General features: G+C 41.0%; 1 protein-coding gene and 1 long non-coding RNA gene across 2 annotated transcripts; both read left to right on the top strand.

The window, feature by feature from the left end:
• The first annotated feature begins 3,173 nt into the window (after nt 1-3,173).
• Nucleotides 3,174-8,850, top strand: LOC130373829 (uncharacterized). The gene is made up of 3 exons (XR_008893544.1): nt 3,174-5,292; nt 5,500-5,573; nt 8,819-8,850. It is a non-coding gene; the product is annotated as an uncharacterized LOC130373829 (long non-coding RNA).
• Nucleotides 8,851-9,071: 221 nt separating this feature from the next.
• Nucleotides 9,072-14,700, top strand: LOC130372970 (uncharacterized). The gene is made up of 11 exons (XM_056579149.1): nt 9,072-9,134; nt 9,342-9,402; nt 9,820-10,010; nt 10,288-10,414; nt 10,568-10,671; nt 10,775-10,837; nt 11,220-11,303; nt 11,418-11,543; nt 11,764-11,984; nt 12,316-12,475; nt 14,273-14,700. Exons 4-11 carry the CDS (start codon nt 10,305-10,307, stop codon nt 14,416-14,418), a joined length of 1,014 nt encoding a protein of 337 aa, XP_056435124.1. The 5' UTR covers nt 9,072-9,134; nt 9,342-9,402; nt 9,820-10,010; nt 10,288-10,304; the 3' UTR covers nt 14,419-14,700.
• Nucleotides 14,701-20,329: the final 5,629 nt, after the last annotated feature.

The following is a 20,329-nucleotide window of genomic DNA, read 5'->3' as shown; positions in this document are numbered from 1 at the left end:
CCAGAGAGGAGAGAGGTGGTGAGTATTGATGTAATCAACGGAGCAATGGATGGCAGGCAGCTCTTAACCAGGCTTGTTGGAAGAGGGTCCAGATGACAGGTGGAGGAGTTGCACTTTTTTATGAGGCCACAGATGGTACTTTCAGCAGGGAGACTGAATTCACAGAGTTCATTGTTGTGAGATCCCAGAGTGTTCATCAAGCATGGTTGTTTCAGCTGAGTAATTGAACATTCCAATTGCTGGTGGATAGCCTCAATTTTTCTATGGAAAAAGTTCAGGAAGGCTGAGCAGCGTTCAACACTCTGAGACACTCTGATGGATGGTACAATCAGGTGGTTTGAGGAGGCCATTCACAGTGGAAAAGAGAGCCCTGGTGTTTCCGTTTCCCTCATTAATGACCCTTGCATAGTGTGAGCTCTTTGCAGAAGAGAGTGCTTTTTTGTATTGAAGTATATGCTCCGAGTACATCCCTTGGTGGACAGCAAGACCAGTCTTTTTTGAAAGCCGTTCCAGACGTCGACCCATGGACTTCATTTGGCGTAGCTCAGGAGTGAACCAAGGTGCAGAGTGCACAAATGAAACAGTCCGTGTCTTTAAGGGGGCAAGACTGTCAAGAGCTGTAGACAGGCAGTTGTTGTAGTGGTCAACCAGATCCGCTGCTGAAGCATTGGAAGAAGGGCAAGGATAGGAGGCAACTAGTGAAGTAAATGCCTCTGGCTCTACCTTTTTGATGTTGCGGTAAGACATGGCACGCTGAACTTTTGCTTTTCTAATGGACAGACAGGTGTCAAATAGCACAGCTTTGTGGTCTGAGATGGGTAGTTCAGCAGTACTGAAATTGGCAGGTGTTATACCAGAACAACAGACCAGATCTAAAATATGACCTTTGTTGTGCGTTGGAAAATCAACATATTGGGTGATGTCAAAACAATCAAGCATGTCCATAAGGTCTTTAGTGCATGTTTTAGAAGACTTATCCATGTGTATATTAAAATCACCCACCAAAATAATGTTGGGAGACATTGCATTCAGTTCAGTGAGGACAGTTGACAGTTCAGCAATAAACACACTTGATGGTTTTGGAGGTCTGTATAATACCGCAATAATGGTGGGTGTAGCTCCTTGAAGTTCGACAGCCAGCATTTCAAACGAGGATTGATCAGGCAGAGTGAGCGGTGTTAGCTTGATGTTCTCGCGATAGAGCAGGGCGAGACCACCCCCTCTCCCGGAGGTGCGAGGCTTGCAGATGTAAACAAATCCAGACGGGACAGCCTGATTAAGATGGAAGAAGTCATTGCTTTGCTGCCACGTCTCAGTGAGACACAAAAAGTCAATTTCATGGTCTGTAATAAACTCGTTGATCAAAGGGGCTTTGTTGGAGATGGATCTGATGTTGTAAAGTCCAACCTTTCGTCGGTTGAAGTGAGTGTGCACATTTGACCTGGGCAAGGAGGCTAGTACACGGTGATCAACTCCTCGATCAGGCTTCACTTCAAAGCGGTTAGCAGACCAGAGAGAGGGAATCGCCTTGTTGGTAATCTTGTTACAACGGGATCCGCGGTGAATATACTTCCGACGTCGGAGAATGTCACATTGGAAAAGGAGCTCTGCAGGAGGCTCAACGTTTCCCCATAAACTGTAAAGTTCACTCGGTGTGTATTGCTGCCTCATCCAGGCTAATCCAGTCAATGTTGCAGTTGGCAATGGTCTATTTCGGTCAAACTTCTCTGGCGTCCACCAATTTCAGAAGCGCAGGTCAGCGCAGCACCATGACGACTCCAGCCGAAACGCAAAACACGTAAAAAATGTAAACTAAAAAATAACTAATAGGGAAAAGTGACTATATATATAACTGTTACACTTAGCTTAACTACTAAACTAAAAATCTAACAAAATATCAAATGCATTCGTAAAAAATATTAAAAATACTGAATATAAACAACCCAGACGGAGCGGCGTTTGACTCGCCAGCGTCCCCGTTACTAGGCAACTATGTATGTGGTATGTGTTCCTTTATATGCCTCTTTGCACCATGTACGGCACTTTGGCCAGTGAAAACTGTTTTTAAATGTGCCTTATAAATACATTTTACTTACTTACTTACTTACTATGACGTTACACGTTGATGTCGGCAGGGTTGCTATGGTCGGTCGTTATGCGGAAATCGGAAAGACTGTCAGTCCTGTGTGTTCAAAGTTCGCTACATCACAGCAGTTTCAAAAAGTGTGTTTCCATCTCGCATTTTGCGAATTTACTCTCTTTCGCATTTCTCAAAAACCACCTTAAGCGAGCGGATAAACTTTTTTGCGAATTAGAGGATTTTTATGCACATTTTGGTGTTTCCATCACCGTTTACTGATTCGATACTTCAAAGTTCGCATAAAATCTGGGGGATGGAAACGCACCTACAGTGAGGCTCTACATTATACAACACATAGTTTCAGATTTGTGAAACTTTTACCCTATTTGTGAAAATGCAATAAAGACTAATTTTAATGCTTTTTAGGGGTCCAGACCACATTAGAACTGGTCCTGATTGAAAACCACGACACCTGGACTCTTCAAATCTGGACTATATCATCACAGTGAGGCAATACATTATATAAAACATAGTTGGAGATTTCTGAAACCTTTTTTCTATTTGTGAAAATGCAAAGAATGTACTTTTAATTGCTTTTGGCAGTCCATACCGCATTAGAACTGGTCCTGATTGGAAACCACTACACCTAGACTCTTCAAATCTGTACTACATTATCACAGTGAGGCTATACATTATTAAAAACATAGTTTCAGATTTGTGAAACTTTTATCCTACACAGAGATGGCAATCTCTCTGCTCCACTTCACCACTTTTTTTCAAGGCGAGGATAAAAGCATAGAAAGAGGTGAAAACCACTATAAGTCAGGGCATGTGGAGAGTTTTAGTTATGTGCCATCTCTATGTGCCATCTCTGTGCCGAGTTCCAAGTGCGGGTGTGGTGACGTATATCATATGCTTCGAGAGCAGCGAAGAGCTGTAGTTCACAAAGCGGCCTCACATAAAACCTAAAATTATCAAACTTCTTCACGAAAATGTTAGTTTTCTTTGCATGAAAAATTATCATTTAAATCCACAAACAACACATGTGTAATCCAGGGCATATTAAGACTGGGACCAGAAAATAATTATTTTCTCTCCATTGACACCCATTCATATTTTTCGATCTCATAGGTCCCATGAGCTTTACCGGAAGGGGCATGACTTCGCCACTCTATTTTGCATGGACACCGCTGCTGCTTCCCGGGCTTAGCCCCGCCCTAGACGATTGTGATTGGTTTAAAGAAATAAAAACAGGCCCGCCCAGTTTCCCCACGGATAGACGTCTCGAGTTAGCGTCCCACACAGCAGTAGACTCCTATGCGGATCCGCATAGGAGTCACCAAACCCGCGTTACTGTCACATCCGTTTTGGCGCCGCCTAGAGGACCCGTGTCGGATCCGCGAACGCGGACGCGCCATAACGTTTGAAAGCCTATCACCAAGAGCCGAGACGATCATATCATTTGAGATTTTCTTTGCTGGAACACGGTTGCGTAAGTATGATTTATTATTGATTTATTATTATTATTTGATTTATTTGTTGATATATTGTGGATCCTGAGCGGACCCGTGTCGGACCCGTGTCTGATCCGCGAACGCGGACGCGCCAACACGTTGAAAGCCTATAAAGAGCAGATCGATCAGTTGAGACTTTCCTTCTTTGCTGGAACACGGTTGCGTTACGTAAGCATGATTTATTATTGATTTTGATTTATTTATGTAGGCCTAATTATTTATTGATAGGCCTATATTGCGACATTCACAGTAAACATTGGCCTTTGTGTTTTTGTAATCATAATTTAGACTACGTATGATTGTAATGACGTTGTTTGATATTAGGACTAGCAGTAGGCCTAAATCATTTTTCAGTTAGGCTATAATTTTTTGCACCAGGCTATTGTTAGCTGAGAGGCGATAATCATGTCAGTCTGTACCCTATTTGATTTAAAATGGAATAGCAATTTCGGCAGAATATGTTATGGTAGTTAAGTTAAGTTATCCTTCATTGGGTTAGGGTTAGGGTTGGTCTGTTCTGTTTTAATGTGTCGCTGTTATGTATAAAACGCCGGTCATCGGGAAAATAAGCCCCGACAGGGCGAACCGGCTTGCTTCACCCTGAAGGTGGTGCTTGTGGCTTATTTTCGATAATGACCGGTGACGTTCTATACATTATCCCGCTTATTACATGGCTACTTGCCAAAACGAAAAAAATAACTTCACACGGTGTGTCTTTTTACAATTTATCTGTTACCAGCATTCGTAGTGTTGATTAGCAGAGAAATAGTCTGGCAAAGACCAACGTCTTTGGCGTCGCCTAGCAACCGAGTACGCTTGGGTCACCGAGTACGCTGGGATAAAAAAAAAAACCCTGTCCTTGACAGCGGTCAATTATAGGCCTACTTAAGATCGTAAGCGTTTCTGAATAAAATAGCTTTTGAGTAGCTTAGCTCTTTTATTGACCAAGTAGGCCTAATGCGGTATCTCCATAAAAGTTACATTTTTTCAAGCATTTCTGAACAAATAAAACTGCTTGTCCCCCAGTGTTGATAGATTGGGCCGGAATCTTGCAACACTGGCGACCCCCATGAAGGCAGAGGGAGAGTTATTATCATTTTGAAATAATGTTTATTATGTGTAATTAAAAAATATATATTACTTAATTCTAATTCTAATCTTATAGAAAATAATACAGTTTTAACATTTAACAAAATTAAACAATTTCAACTCTTTTTCCTTTCGAAAAAGATTTGAAGAATAATCACAAAAGTGCTCTTCAAGATGCAGAAGTGAGAAGTGTTAGACTGTTTATCAACAAGGCGTTAATGCTTTGAGAAATGCATTTGTGAAATCAAAATATGGCCTTGATGCCCTGGCATGTGGCCTTTGTGCCCTCAAAAAAATTGCCCCGCTGCAGGCCAAGTGGCCTTGCCCCTCATATCACGAAAATTCCAGGCATGCGTACCATACAAATAGATCGCAGCAAGTTAACATTTTGGCAAGTTTGGTCTCATATGTAGTGGTTATCTGCCATCCTCTTTATAATGAAAATTTGCCAATTTAATCACTGTTTAAGTCGGTTCAGACAACAAACGGGTATTTGCGCCTGTTTCTGATTTCCTATGCTACTGTATGGAACTTGGTCCCCATCTTCTATTTTGTGTGTTCTGCAGCATCTGGATTTGACTGTTGCACATTGATTGTTCGCTTAATCAAGTAAGATACTTTCTGGTTTCTTAAAATGTAATGTTGCTCACACATTTTCTAGCAGTTGGAGCATTTCCTGCAGAAATTGCAGTTAAATGGCTTAAATCAAGTGAAGGGATTCGGTTCAAACAACTAATGGGTATTCGCGCCAGTTTCTGATTTCTTATGCTACTGTATGGAACTTGGTCCCCATCTTCTATTTTGTGTTTTCTGCAGCATCTGGATTTGACTGTTGCCCGTTCTGGATTTGACTGTTGCCACAATTTCCTCTGCTGGGTTCGCTTGATCAAGTAAGATACTTTCTGGTTTCTTAAAATGTAATGTTGCTTATACATTTTCTAGCAGTTGGAGCAGTTGGCCACAGAACAAATAATGATACTACTACTGCTACTACTACTAATAATAACTACATAATGCATTTCCTGCAGAAAATGGCACATTTCTATGTTCTTGTCTAGTTTGTAGCAATGAAACAGACACCACCACCATTCAACAATGTGTTTATTTAAATACAACATTAGAAACAATGATTAATGATACATTTTACTTTCTTTTCTTTTTTTCTGAAATGTCTTTTAGAACAAAAATGAATAGAAAGACTGTGCCTGTCTCCTTATCAGCCTTAGGACGAAGGACACGTGCAGACGTTCAAAAAAGGCTTAATCAAATTAGGACAGACATGACTGACATGACAGGAATAGGGGCAGATGACAGAGTTCTTTCTGAGAACACTGCCCAACCCTCTTCAGGTGCACATGTAATTCCAGAGGTGCAAGATCTTACTGAAGAGGACATGGAATTTGAGGCAGATTTTGATGATGTGTATTGGGATGGGTGTGATGGGGAGGGAACATCAGGTTCAGATTCTGAAAATGATGATGACCCAACATCACTTTCTGATAACATTGCCAACTGGGCAGTGAGTTTTGGCATTTCCATGGTTGCCCTGACTGCACTGTTGAGTATACTCCATATAACCCATCCCAATCTGCCGAAGGATGGTAGGACCCTTCTCAAGACAAAAATGCATTATGCTATTCAGGAGAAGGCTGGGGGGAACTACCATCACTTTGGCATCCTTTCCTCTTTGAAGTCCACCCTAAGCAAATATGCCAAAACACTGGCAGAGGGCATGACATTGGGGCTGCAGATTAATATCGATGGTCTACCTTTATTTAAAAGTTCCACTGTACAGCTGTGGCCCATCCTTGGCTTACTGGTTAGCGTCCCCATGAAGGAACCTGTGGTCATTGGGGCGTACTGTGGACCAAAAAAACCTAGTTCGGCCACAGAGTTCCTATTTGATTTTGTCAGAGAACTGCAGGAGCTAGAGGCTGGGTTTTGTTTTGGAGATAAGAACCTTAAGATTCAGCTTCACACGGTAGTCTGTGATACCCCTGCACGGGCCTTTGTGAAAAAAACAAAGGCCCACATAATGCTTACCATGGGTGCGATAAGTGCCTACACCCAGGGAAATACCAGAACCGGCGTATGTCTTTCCCTGGACCAGAGTACCCCCTTAGAACTGACATCTCATTCAACCTGAAGGTTGATGAATTACACCATCATGAGGGGCCACATCCATTTCAGAATGTCAAGATTGGCATGGTAACACAGTTTCCCTTAGATTATATGCATCTAGTGTGTTTGGGCATTGTAAGGAAACTGCTCCAGACCTGGCTCCGTTACCAGTAAGACTGCCGGCATTAATAGTGGACAGGATGTCAGGCGCAATATGGGGAAATGCGATGTGAAAGGTGGACGGTAAAACTATCAACAGGGGACAACATGTTTCTGGTGGGGGATAAAGTCTGCCTTATCAAAAACATTATCCAAAATGATAATGGCGTGTACGCTATTTACACAGAATTTTCCCGGCAGTCTCCATTCTATACCTACCCCTTCAACTCTGACAGAATGAACATATTTGCTGTAAATGATGCATCTGATGAGCTGAAGTCGGTTGAGGTGTCAGCGCTGCGACAGAAATGTGTAGCCTTGCCGTACAGGGATGGTTTTGTGGCCATACCTCTCCTCCACTAAATGAAACAAAACAACAGAAAACAAAAACAATCAGTTCAATAAATGTATCAGTTTAAACAATCAGTTCAAGTTAAAACACTCTAATTATATAGTTGACTACTGACTATGAATCGGTTCAATCAATCAGTTTAAACAATCAGTTCAAGTTAAAAACTCTAATTATATAGTTGACTACTGACTATGAATCGGTTCAATCAATCAGTTTAAACAATCAGTTCAAGTTAAAAAACTCTAATTATATAGTTGACTACTGACTATGAATCAGTTCAATCAATCAATCAGTTTAAACAATCAGTTCAAGTTAAAAACTCAAATAATATGGTTGACTACTGACTTCTGACTATGACTTCCATTACTTAATTACCTAAAATTTGCTGTGAGTATTTCAGAAAAGGTTGTATTTTTCCATAATCCATAATTTCATGTTTTCTAAATATGAGATTACATATAATACATAACATTATACATAAAAAAGCCAGGGGAAATTACATTTTATGCTGAATTTTATGGTGAATTGATACATGTGCCAACTTTCAACTTTTTCCACTTCTCTGCAGAACTTACCATTTAAAAAAACAGACATTTTGATTGACATTGCGCCATCGTCTTTCTTTCTACATTAGGGATGAGTTTTCATCTGATCAGATTTGCCAATGGGGACATTGCTGTTGTCCCGGATAAGTGGTGTGATGACGGGATGGTGTACTGGCCAAAATATAAATACACAGAACGTGCCAAAAGGGCAGCTGCCAACAGCGAGGACCATGAGCCAAACTGGCCAAAATATGATATTACGATCATCAGAACTTGTGGTATGCCAATTCATAAAACTCTAACCCTAAAACTGCTTGTCCCCCAGTGTTGATAGATTGGGCCGGAATCTTGCAACACTGGCGACCCCCATGACGGCAGAGGGAGAGTTATTATCATTTTGAAATAATGTTTATTATGTGTAATTAAAAAAAAAATATTACTTAATTCTAATTCTAATCTTATAGAAAATAATACAGTTTTAACATTTAACAAAATTAAACAAATTCAACTCTTTTTCCTTTCGAAAAAGATTTGAAGAATAATCACAAAAGTGCTCTTCAAGATGCAGAAGTGTTAGACTGTTAACAAGGCGTTAATGCTTTGAGAAATGCATTTGTCTATTAGTGAAATCAAAATCATGTTATGGCCTTGATGCCCTGGCATGTGGCCTTTGTGCCCTCAAAAAAATTGCCCCGCTGCAGGCCAAGTGGCCTTGCCCCTCATATCACGAAATTCCAGGCATGCGTACCATACAAATAGATCGCAGCAAGTCAACATTTTGGCAAGTTTGGTCTCATATGTAGTGGTTATCTGCCATCCTCTTTATAATGAAAATTTGCCATTTTAATCACTGTTTAAGTCGGTTCAGACAACTAATGGGTATTTTTTCGCCTGTTTCTGATTTCCTATGCTACTGTATGGAACTTGGTCCCCATCTTCTATTTTGTGTGTTCTGCAGCATCTGGATTTGACTGTTGCCCATTGACTGTTGACATTGACCGCCTAATCAAGTAAGATACTTTCTGGTTTCTTAAAATGTAATGTTGCAGACACATTTTCTAGCAGTTGGAGCATTTCCTGCAGAAAATGCAGTTAAATGGCTTAAATCAAGTGAAGGGATTCGGTTCATACAACTAGTGGGTATTTGCGCCCGTTTCTGATTTCTTATGCTACTGTATGGTTGGTCCCCATCTTCTATTTTGTGTGTTCTGCAGCATCTGGATTTGACTGTTGCCCATCCCCTACAATTTCCTCTGCTGGGTTCGCTTCATTAAGTAAGATACTTTCTGGTTTCTTGAAATGTAATGTCGCTTACACATTTTCTAGCAGTTGGAGCATTTCTTGCAGAAAATGCGGTTAAATGGCTTAAATCAAGTGAAGGGATTCGGTTCATACAACTAATGGGTATTTGCGCCCGTTTCTGATTTCTTATGCTACTGTATGGAACTTGGTCCCCATCTTCTATTTTGTGTGTTCTGCAGCATCTGGATTTGACTGTTGCCCGTCCCCTACAATTGCCTTTTGCTGGGTTCGCTTCATCAAGTAAGATACTTTTTGGTTTGTTAAAATGTAATGTTGCTTACATATTTTCTAGCAGTTGGAGCGCTTGGCCATAGAACAAATAATGATACTACGACTACTAATAATAACTACACAATGCATTTCCTGCAGAAAATGGCAACAAATAGCTAATGTGATCAAGTTTGAATACATTTGAAATAAAATATAGAATAGTTGTGCTGTTCTGTTGGCAATTTCCAGCTGAACTATAGACTGAAAACCTTTCAATCAACCAAAAACCCACCCAAAACGTATATCGCCTGACATCGGATAAATCATATACTTTATGATTTATTTTACTTTACTTGCTTATTTGTAACACTGTACACTTGTGCATGCTTTATTTTTTTATTTAATTGACGATGAATAAATACCCCTTTTCTTTCTTTCTGCATTAAGGATGCCTTTTCATCTCATTAAATTCCTAATAAACGGGGACATTGCTGTTGTCCCAAATGAATGGTACGATGACGGGATGGCGTACTGGCCCAGCTATAAAAGCACTGAAAGGGTGAAAAGGGCAGCTCTTAATGAGGAGAAACCAGAGCCAAACTGGCTAAGATAGGACGTCAATGTTGTCCGAACTTGTGGTATGCCAATTCATAAAATTCTTGTTTAAATATAATTTCATGGTTGCTTCTCCTTCTGCTTGGGATAACCTATTCTGTATATGTTCTGAAAAAATGCACATGAAATTGTCTTTGCCTTGCATTGTTTCATTTATACTATTCTTGGCCAGGTCTCTCTTATAAGAGAGAGACCTGAGACATCATCATCATCATCATCATCATCAATAATAATAATATTCTGTGCAGCTCTACAGCTAATTTGAAACTCATGTTCATTTTAACATAATTTAAATTCTAGACAACTACAAAGATGCCATGAGAATCTTGAAGCAGTATCAGAATGGCTGCAACACCTCAGATCTGCAATCTGAGGCAGAGCTTGAGCATGAGGTTGAGCTGCCAGATAAAAGGAACAGGAAGCCAGTGTAAGTGTGTTCTGTCTTGTTATTGTCATGTTTCTACAGTAATAGAAAGGTTTTTTCCCGTAGCATTAAAAAATAGACCAGAGATGCTTGACCTACATGTATATTTGGCAATTTTGAGATTGCAATAACCCTAATGATACGGTTACTTAACAGCCATCGTTTCGGAGACTCTGACCAGAGCGAAGAAGAAGTGGAAAATGGTGAAGTAGTGTCTCAGTTCGAAGCACTACCAGTTCGAAGCCCAAGCCAATTGCAGAGTAAGGAATAATCTCTTAACATCTTAATAACAAATATATTAGAGATATGGTTAACATTCGTAGTACTAAAGATATTCCCCTCACCGTGCATCCATTCCTCCAGCTCCACCATCTCGCCGAGTGCCAGGCAGATTCACTGCTCCTCAACCTGGAGAAAACTGTCTAGGTAAATACTGATAATAATTTAGAATACAGTGGCCCCATCTATCGTAACACATCAATGGTCATTCATCTCAGATTTTCTGCATACTCTATTGAAATTGCAACTTTCAAAATCTCAGCCAAATATTTTGTCAGCTAAAAACTTCTGCATTCATGCAATATTGTGAAAAGTCTGAAAAGTCTTAGCATCCAGCATGTAATATTAAATTAATCATTTATCAGTATCAAATTGTATTGAAACACATTGTCAATCCATTCATGGGGTTGAAATAGGTAGTGCATAAACATACAAATTAATGTTCAGCATGACCAGTTGTTTGGCCCTGTAGCTTGCAGCCTACCATGGTTAACAGATCAAACATTTAATACCAATTTATCTCCCTTAGCATCTCAGCATAGGGCAGGACTGCATCACCCTATATCCTCTCAACTCCCTGCACCCGCATTTAACATGCAGAGAGTTACTCAAGGTAGGGACTGATATATTGAAAACTGAAATATTAATGAATAGAAAGGCCCTATTGGTATTATCAGTCATGGTTAACAGATGACTCTCGCACACCGCCCACCTCACTATGGGCCAGGAACTGCAGTCCCTCCTCAACTCCCTCCACCCCCGGCACCAGCCCTCAACATGGAGCCTTCTTCAAGCCTGGCCTACAGACCAACATGGCGAGGGGGAAGGATGGCCGATACCATTCCCTGCTCTGGTGAGTAATAACGACAAATACTGGAGGGTCATTCTGTGCCACAGATTTTGGAAAAAATTCTGACAACCATCACATATTTTCCTCAAACTTTGTCTACAACTTTTGTCATTAATTAATAATGTCAATAGCTAATGTCGGTATTATGAGTAATGAGGATAAACACTGAAACGTGATATATTTGATACACTACATTTTAGCTATATTTCATGTTTGTCAACAGCGGCCGAGTTCCAAATCCTCAGCTTGCTGGAAACCATCAAACAGCAAAACGACCAGCTTGTGGCTAAGGTGAACCTGCTCACCAGTAGGATGAACAGCACCCCGGGGCCAGATGCGGAGATGCCAGACAGCATTCAGTTTCCCCTGGAACAATTGGAGGCAGTGGAGGCATTTGAAATGTTTTTAAAGGAACCGTCAAATGGCCCAGCTCGACAGAGAGTGGTGAGTTTTCTTACTTAATCTGAATGGTGCCATTAGGTTTATTGATTGCCCGTGATTATTGCAAATATTCTATTTAAGCAGCCCTGAACAGGCCTGTCCTGAACCGCCTTTTCCGAGTGGTCAGTGAGTGACAATCTCCCTGGTTTGACATTGTGTGTAAAGGTGGCACAGGTCCATGAGGATGTGAGCCAAGTACGGTACATGTTTAGATTTTTTTCAGTTTTTCTACATTTCTGGAAGCTTTCAACAGAATCAAAAACATTTTAAATGCAACTAACCTCAGGAATGTTTACCTACCTGTCTATTTAAAAAAGATGTCTTTGCCTTTTAGATTTCATCTTTGGCCACCATTGGAGGCCAGGATGTGAAGAGGGTGACCTGGAACATCCTGGGCAGGCTGTTCACTGATGAGGTCTCCCATCAGATCAATTGGAAGGGTGTCAACAACAAAAAGCCTTTTAGTAGGATGGCAACAAAGACCTTGCTTTTCAGTAAGTATATAATTCACAGTAATATTAAATACGCTCCAAGTCACGTTTGTTGGGACATCCTTAAAAATCGTAGCAACCTTCATACCAATATGACCGTGTAGCCTTTTTTAAACTAGGCTACTATACCATAGTCCTTTTTTTTTTTTACGTTTGATGTCTCTTTTTTTTACTCGAAATCAAACATAGTATGACCATGACACCCTGAGCAGCTGATGGCTACTTTGCCTAAGCACATTTTCAGTCAGGTAGGCCTATGCCTGATGTTATGTTTAACACAATGCAATAGCTAGCGCGTCAGTGAAAACCTGACACGGTCACTTATTTAGTAGGGACAATATGCTAGTGAAAATGTTCCTGTTTACTATCAGACAGTGCAATAATGAATGATAATAACAAAAATCCTACCTTTCTGACATGCACTCTGCTGTGAGACTTCCTCTTTTTGATTCCTTCAGTTTCCTTCGGCGTTGACCATGGGTGCAATTCTAGAAAGTGGGTATGCCATTGCCAATACTAGCCTGGGTATACCCATGCTGCCTTGCGCGCGATTTAATTTCCAGCTTTACTTTCTTTCACGCAATCCACCCAACCCGTGGATTATCCACGGTGTCCTTGGGTATGCCAACCGCGCATCTCTACTAGTCTTTACTTTAGGCTACTAGTTTCTTTACTAGTTAGTAACACTTGATGCCCGTGAGCTCCAGCTGTTCACGGGATTCCCTCAAAGTCAACAATGGATACGTCATGCGATTCCCCCAAATTTCTGGCATGACAAACTTTCGTCGTGGGGGTTTCGAACGTTGCAGACGAAAAAATCGCAGATCGCAAGCAAGCATGTCACATTACAAGACCCATGTGCCATGGCAACGCTATTGCTGTAGAAGGCCTACTCTCATTGGTTGAATCGTTGAGAAAACGTTTTAGACTCAATCAATATAAGGTCGCGGGGAGCCGAAGCTCTGTTCGTTTGTATAGTAACAATGTAAGGCCAAAACATTACTAAGAAACGAAATAGTTCATCAATACAGGCTAAAAAAAATCCTTATTATAATTTATTTATTTCCCATGAAAAGTGGGGTGGCCATTGGCCCCGCGACCTCATAGGTTCCGGTGCCTATGAGTGGATTATCATGTCAAGAGAAACGCACCCCAGGTGTGGGCAACAGGCCCATCATGTTATCGAAGTAAACGCACGCAAACGTATTGGCTGCCTGGTGGTTGCGATATATTTCAATAATAATTCTCTGCCGTATCGATACACAAATACCAGCTGCGCTTTCTCGCTCTCTTCTCTCGGACAGAGAGTTAACAGACACACATCAGCGCCAACATAGCCCCGCCTCCCCTCACTCCGGTCTCTGGCAGTAATTACTAGTCTCAATGCTGTGTGTTAGCTAAAGGTTAGCCAACAGAGCTAGCATGTCAAGTGCAGTGCCTCCGCGACCAGTTTAGGTAGAGAAGGAAAACGGCAGGAGTGCTGTTTAGAAATACTTTGGATTTTAGGCTGAGGGCTCGTCTTACCGTTTTAAATGATCAAATAATACCGGCTGCGGTTGTTCAGCTGGTTCTATTTGCCGTTTATTGCTTCGTTTTCGAAATGTTTCAAGGTGCTTGCTCCAGTAGTCTTCTCCTTGCTGCTACAGTAGGCCCAAAACAAAATACTCGGTTTATCGAAGCACTTTGCATGTTTGCATGCCTAACAGTGGCCATTAATGCACCCTGTTGTTCACCAAATGTGTGCATTCTTCTTAAAGTTAGTAAAAACCTATTACATAAAATCTGTCTGTTTGATTACAGGTGCTGTGAGGAAAAACGTGGTGACGCGGTCAGCCACGGACGCGGAGGTCACCAAACACGCCATCAGGTGGTTCAACCTGGCGGCGGATCGGGCGGCGAGGAGACGTGTCCCTCCTCCATCCACTCCTCCACCCATTAATAATTAAACAATCTTTTGATTGAACTTCTTGTCGTTCACCAGTTATTCATTTTCTGATATTTTAGCTGCAGCGCAGCATTTCATGTTGTAGCCTAATAGATAACATATTTTATGTCTGCACCGACCTATGCCTATAAAGAACTAAATTAGGTCCACAAAATGAATTTAAAGTAGCCTAGCCAACGTAGACTACTTAACAAAAACAGAATAGGCTATAACCTATAATTTTCTATTAATGTAAATGTCAATTTTCTATTTTCTATTTTTCTATTGAGTAGTGATTACTTTTGTGCAGTAAATTGATGTCTTGACTTGAACCTTTTCTGTTATTGTTATGCCTATTGACAATATTGTTAGGTAAAACATAAAAGGCAATGCATATTTAAACTTATGCTTAGGCCTATATTGCTGTAGCCTAGGCTAGGAATGATAGTTTTGAGTTTTATCCTATAGTTTAGTTTATCCTATTTTATCGTATACAGCAAGAACAGAAGGGATTTTGAAAATAAGATAAACGGGTCCAAAACGGACCCGGGCCAGATGAGCCAGGATCTTTATGAGTCCGTTGCGGTTCCGCGGCGGATGTCTGTAAAGATTTGCGGGTCCCAAACGGACCCCCAACGGACCCCCAGCGGGTCCCAAACGGACCCGCCACGGAGGTAAGGTTTTAATCGCGGATCCGGAGCGGATGCGGCGCGGAGCCACTACGGATCCGCGATCCGCCTTCGTAGCGGATCCGTCCCTGATTGCAAGTGAACTCCGATACGGGTCCGTTTCGCGGGTCCGTTCCGGAAGCCGCAATACCTCCGCGGCGGATCCGCCGCGGAGTCCTTTTGCTGTGTGGGGTGGTTCCAGACCATTCTACTTGCTGTAGTTTGGTCTGGCTTTGCGAGACTAGCTGTTTCCCAATTCAGGGGGGGGCTGTACGAATGATCAAATCTCCTAACCTTAATGCCTCCTTTACCTAATTTTTGTGGAAAACGTAATCGGGTCAAGGAGAGATGAAATTGTGCTTCCTTTCGAACATGAATTCGAGTACACTTTTTCTAACCGACTTCATTGCGCGGCGGGGAGTATGGCTGACCTCTAGCGTCTCTACGCTGGAACTACAGTTTTCCGAAGTTGGTCTACAACAAGCGCTCTTTTGATCCATGCGTTCTTGTCGTACTGATTTCACCACTTAGGCCTAGGTCGGACTTGGCCAAAGAAAATATTTTAGGCCAGTTGAATCCCAATTCACATGTGAAACAAAGAGGCTCAATTTATGTTGATTTTGTAATTAACTTCCCCCAGTAGTCTTTCTTAAATGTGAAGTCTGCATTTTATTTTCTTACAGTGTATATTGTGTGCTTAATAAACAGCAATATATGATTTAATTTCGATTCAAATAATATGTTTCTGGAATTAGTATCCATTATTATCAATTTTATTTTCTGCTCTTCTCTTCAAACAAACCAATAAAAAATAAATAAATAAAGAAAAGAAAAATATTATGTCTCCTTCATTTCGGACTGTTTGCGCTTCCTAGGGATACGGAAGATAGGGTAGAGTTCCTCTTGCCATCTCTCTACCCTCCTCCGTGAAATTAGCAAACCGTCTGCCATGACTGCACACAAACACACACACACACACAAATAGTTTTTGTAGGTCATTGTTACGGTTGTGTTATTATTGGAATTCACAGCACATCCGCTTCAGAAGAACTATACCCTTCAGTATGGAGATTCTCCACCACTTCCTGAGATGTGGTTTGCAAACTAAGTTGTTGGTGCTTCGTTTTATGTGTAGGGACCCTATTCATGCTAATGCAGAGGTTTGGTGCTATTTTTTTTAGCAATAGGCCTATTAGTGGTTCAAAAATGCCAATTTGGAAGCGAAACACAATGCCCCAAGCCAATAACATGGACGCCAAACATTGCGCCGGGCAAACTCTAATCCTCGATTTTCAATGAAAAGGTATATAGCTGGAGGGCTTATTCGATGGGTTGCGCCGGAATTACACTTTAAGGAGTGGACCCATCAAAAACACATTTCACAAACGCATGTTTTTGCAATCACAATTAGGTTGTTTCATTCACTAATTTTAGTGACTTGCCATCGTTCTCATCTTGGCGGAGTACAGGAGTAGACGAGAAGAGAATGAAGCTCTCCCGCGCGATTAGCCAGTGACGTCAATGGGGGTGGTAAGTGGAATTACGTGACAGCACTTGGACGTTGGATGTTCATGTCCTACAGGCTGCAGCGAGACCTTACTCCAAATACCCGGCGCATTTACTGACGCAAATGACGTTTCGAAACGGTTAGTGTAGTGTCCGAATTCTCGTTAGTTTGTTCCCTATATAGTGCACTATATCATGAACACTAGCCTATATAGGCCTAAAATAGTGAGTGAGTGAATAGGGAACGATTTCGAACACAGCTATTGTGTTATTCCGTTTGGCAGTTCTGGATTAAACCGAACACTGATAACGCACGTGTAGTCGGTCCAAATATGCCTGTTAGTAGTTAGCTACAGACATTACTTAAGGCATATTTATCTATCTAGAAATTAAAGGATTTTTTCACATTTACCGTAAAACTTGGAACAGGCCTTTAATTCCTTTCGACTTTCAATTTGGTCTACTGTTGCCATCTATTGGCAAAAGTTAATGATGTTAGGAAATACGTCTGTGATGTTGTCGTACGTTTTCAAAACATGTTGACACACCCGGCCAGTAAAAGGGACTTTTTATTGTATTGTTGAACCAAGAAATGTGAAAACGTAAGGTTGGCTGTGGTGACTGTTATGAAATATATCACATGCATGTCTTTAAAGTAACTTTTCTACAATTATGTATCATTTCATAGGTAGGTGTGATACCATTATAAGCCATGCCATGGAGAGGTTTTCCTTCACCGAGCATATCATCAGTACCACTCTCTTGCAAGGAGACTTGTTCCCACAACACCGCAAAAAGTTCCCAGATACAACCCTAGAAGCCACGGTGGATGCCTATCCCATGTTGGACAAAGCTAGACTAAAAACCAAACTGTCTCTAATCTACGAACATGAGGACTCCCAGGGTTGCAGTGTTGCACTGGCTCTCTTTCAGGTTCTGATGGAAAATAACCTTAAAGACACATTCTCAGAAACTAAGTCTTCTCAAGATCCTCATCACTACACCAGAATCAGAGAGGTGCTTATCTCTACTTTAAAGAGGATAAAGAAATTCCTTAGGTACACTATGACACAAGATCACCTCAACGCTCTATATATGCTCTCTATAGAGAAAAAAACTCACGCGGGACATTCCAGATTTCAAAACAAGGGTCATTGAGAGATTTGCCACTCAAATAATATCTTTTACTCTTTTTTTTTTTTTTTTTTTTATGGGATTTTGAAAGGTTTTGCCCACAAAATGTCAACATTCATACCAGAATTCATATTTGTATATAGTTCCACCTACTTTACATTCAATTACATTTGCAGTAGTGACTGCCTGAATACAATTGCAGCAAGTGACTGCCTGATTACAATTGCAGCAAGTCACTGCCTGATTACAATTGAAGTAAGTGACTGCCTGATTACAATTGCAGCTTTTGCTTATTTGAATTTAACTACACTTGTAGTAACTATTGGTTTACAATTGTACTTATTAACTGCCTGTTTACAATTCACAAATCCGTGGTGTTCCATACGTTTCATATTCAACCCACACTGACTGAGTCAATAAAACTCCCTCAAGATCACCTGGTCTAGTTTTTGGTTATTAAGTACATTTGGTATGAATGATAATGTGTCATTCCATTTGTTAATCTCATTTAAGTTAATTTAGTTTTTTTTCAAAAAAAAAAATCACCAGCTGCCACTGCAACAACACTCTCGCAGTTCGTTGGGACGAAACGCATTCTAGTTTTGAATGGAAGCGCGCGATTTCAAGCAAAACTGCATTTAAAAAGAAAACATTTTAAATTTTTAATTGAGTCTCTAGGTGAAAAATTGTGGAAGGAGATAGGTCCCAAAGTCTGCATGCAGCACTAGCAATTGTTGAGCGCTGCATGCAGAACTCGCCAAATAACCTCCTATAGCCTTGTTATTATGAAATTGTGGTGATATTTGTCATAATCATGCCCTACGATGTTGATTTGCCTCAGCAGACTGGCCTGCTGTGTTTGTGGTCTTAGTGCGCCATCTCCTGGAATCAAAGAGGTAGTTAATGCGGGTGTTACGGCACCACCACATGGTCGGAGATGGTACCAAATAATATACAGGCTGAAGACAATGGGCTGCGTAGCCTGCGTTGGAAACAATGAATTCATTTAAGCATTGCTTTAGACACATGGTGGGATGGTTATTAAATCAACAAAAGGAAATAGAACAAAACAGAAAGGAAACCCTAACTAAACCTAACTATGGGGGAACAAACTATCTTCCTCCTGACCAGAAATATAAGGTAGGTGAGTGCCGGGTCATACGCTGCTCTAACATGAACTAATAACGTGAAAACAACCATCGCCAACCACCAACGCATAAATGATGGGAAAAGCAAGAATTTTGATGATATTCACGACAAAACGCTGGACAGCGCTCGCGGTTCGATCAGCAGTAGCCATGAAGGCCACCGCCGCTGATACAATAGTGACATGGAAGTAACCGATGAGCTAAGCCAGCGTAATTAGAACGGCCCTGGGGACTCAATATACACCTGACAGACCGGGCAGCCCTACGTCGCAGGGAGCGTCACGTGACCAGGAAACTAAAAACACCTTGTTGAGTGTTCATTCCTGTAGCGTGATACACGTCACTCTTAGACGGGTGTCACGCATATTGGCTCGGCTTTTTATTTATACATATACATATAAAGATACATATATGTATGCATATATACATGTGGGCCTACCATAGAGCAATCAAATGCGCCATTTAGTGAAGAGATGGATGTCACCCTTTGACTGACCACGGCAGTCCCACTTTCTGGGAAGAGATCCGCATTTCAGAACGTAACAGTGTTGGCCAGCAGAGGGCACCAGATATTTAGTGAATATATTTATCCAATACGTGACAAGGGGTTCATGTTCTATGGGTTACAATATTTAAGGAAGGTAACCGAAATGTCCAGTAGGCCTATTATAAAGTATTATAAAGACACATAGTCAAGTATGACCTCATGCCATTGTAATTGCATGAGGTACTTCAGAATAGTACTTGCACTTACTTACCTTTTCTTTCACCCAGTTCAGAAGAATGCATTTTATTGTAGACTGTCAACATTTTTAGGATTCTCTTTATATTTATCAGTAATAATGCGGTTCACATGCATGGGGGATCACATTCAGAAATAATAATTGTGTATTAACCGATGTAAGTCGCTTTGGATTAAAGCGTCTGCTAAATGCCCTAATTGTAAATGTAATAATACCTATGATGGTGTTCATGTCCTGTCTGCTATAATGTCTGTATCTTGCCTGCAAGACTACAGACATTAAAAAGTGAGACGTTTTTGCACTCAGAATCAACCTCTGACCAGGAGGCCCTGGCCCCCATGTGGCTACGCCCCTGGTTATGCGTTCGATCATTTGTATGTCTCAGCAATATTCAGGACTCCTATCGCTACAAAGAGGGGTGGAGGCACCCGACGTTTGGTTGTTATCAATCTGTGGCCATGACGTGTGATGTTCAGTTTCATAATCTTTTTTTGCCCATTGTCTAAGGTCACGCCAACTCTGTAAGTGAAACTACCAATGTGTGTGGAATATCATCAGAGGAGCAGCTACACTCCTTATCACAACATAAACTACAATTGTTACTTGTTTGTCTACTTGGAACACCTCAGGACTTTGGTTTAAATGTCGATTTTAAATGCTCTTACACACTTGATTACATTGCTACTCTTTACAAAAACAAAAAAATATACAAAGAAAATAAATCTCTTCAAGGG

Source organism: Gadus chalcogrammus, chromosome 20 (assembly GCF_026213295.1).
Source record: "Gadus chalcogrammus isolate NIFS_2021 chromosome 20, NIFS_Gcha_1.0, whole genome shotgun sequence".
In the NCBI taxonomy this organism is placed as follows: domain Eukaryota; kingdom Metazoa; phylum Chordata; class Actinopteri; order Gadiformes; family Gadidae; genus Gadus; species Gadus chalcogrammus.
This window is presented reverse-complemented; position numbering and strand designations above follow the sequence as displayed.

Coding starts and splice junctions, on each gene's coding strand:
- LOC130372970 (XM_056579149.1), top strand. CDS start 10,305: ATGAGAATCTTGAAGCAGTATCAGAATGGCTGCAACACCTCAGATCTG. Junction 10,838..11,219: donor ACCTGGAGAAAACTGTCTAG/GTAAATACTGAT, acceptor TATCTCCCTTAG/CATCTCAGCATAGGGCAGGA. Junction 11,304..11,417: donor CATGCAGAGAGTTACTCAAG/GTAGGGACTGAT, acceptor ACTATGGGCCAG/GAACTGCAGTCCCTCCTCAA.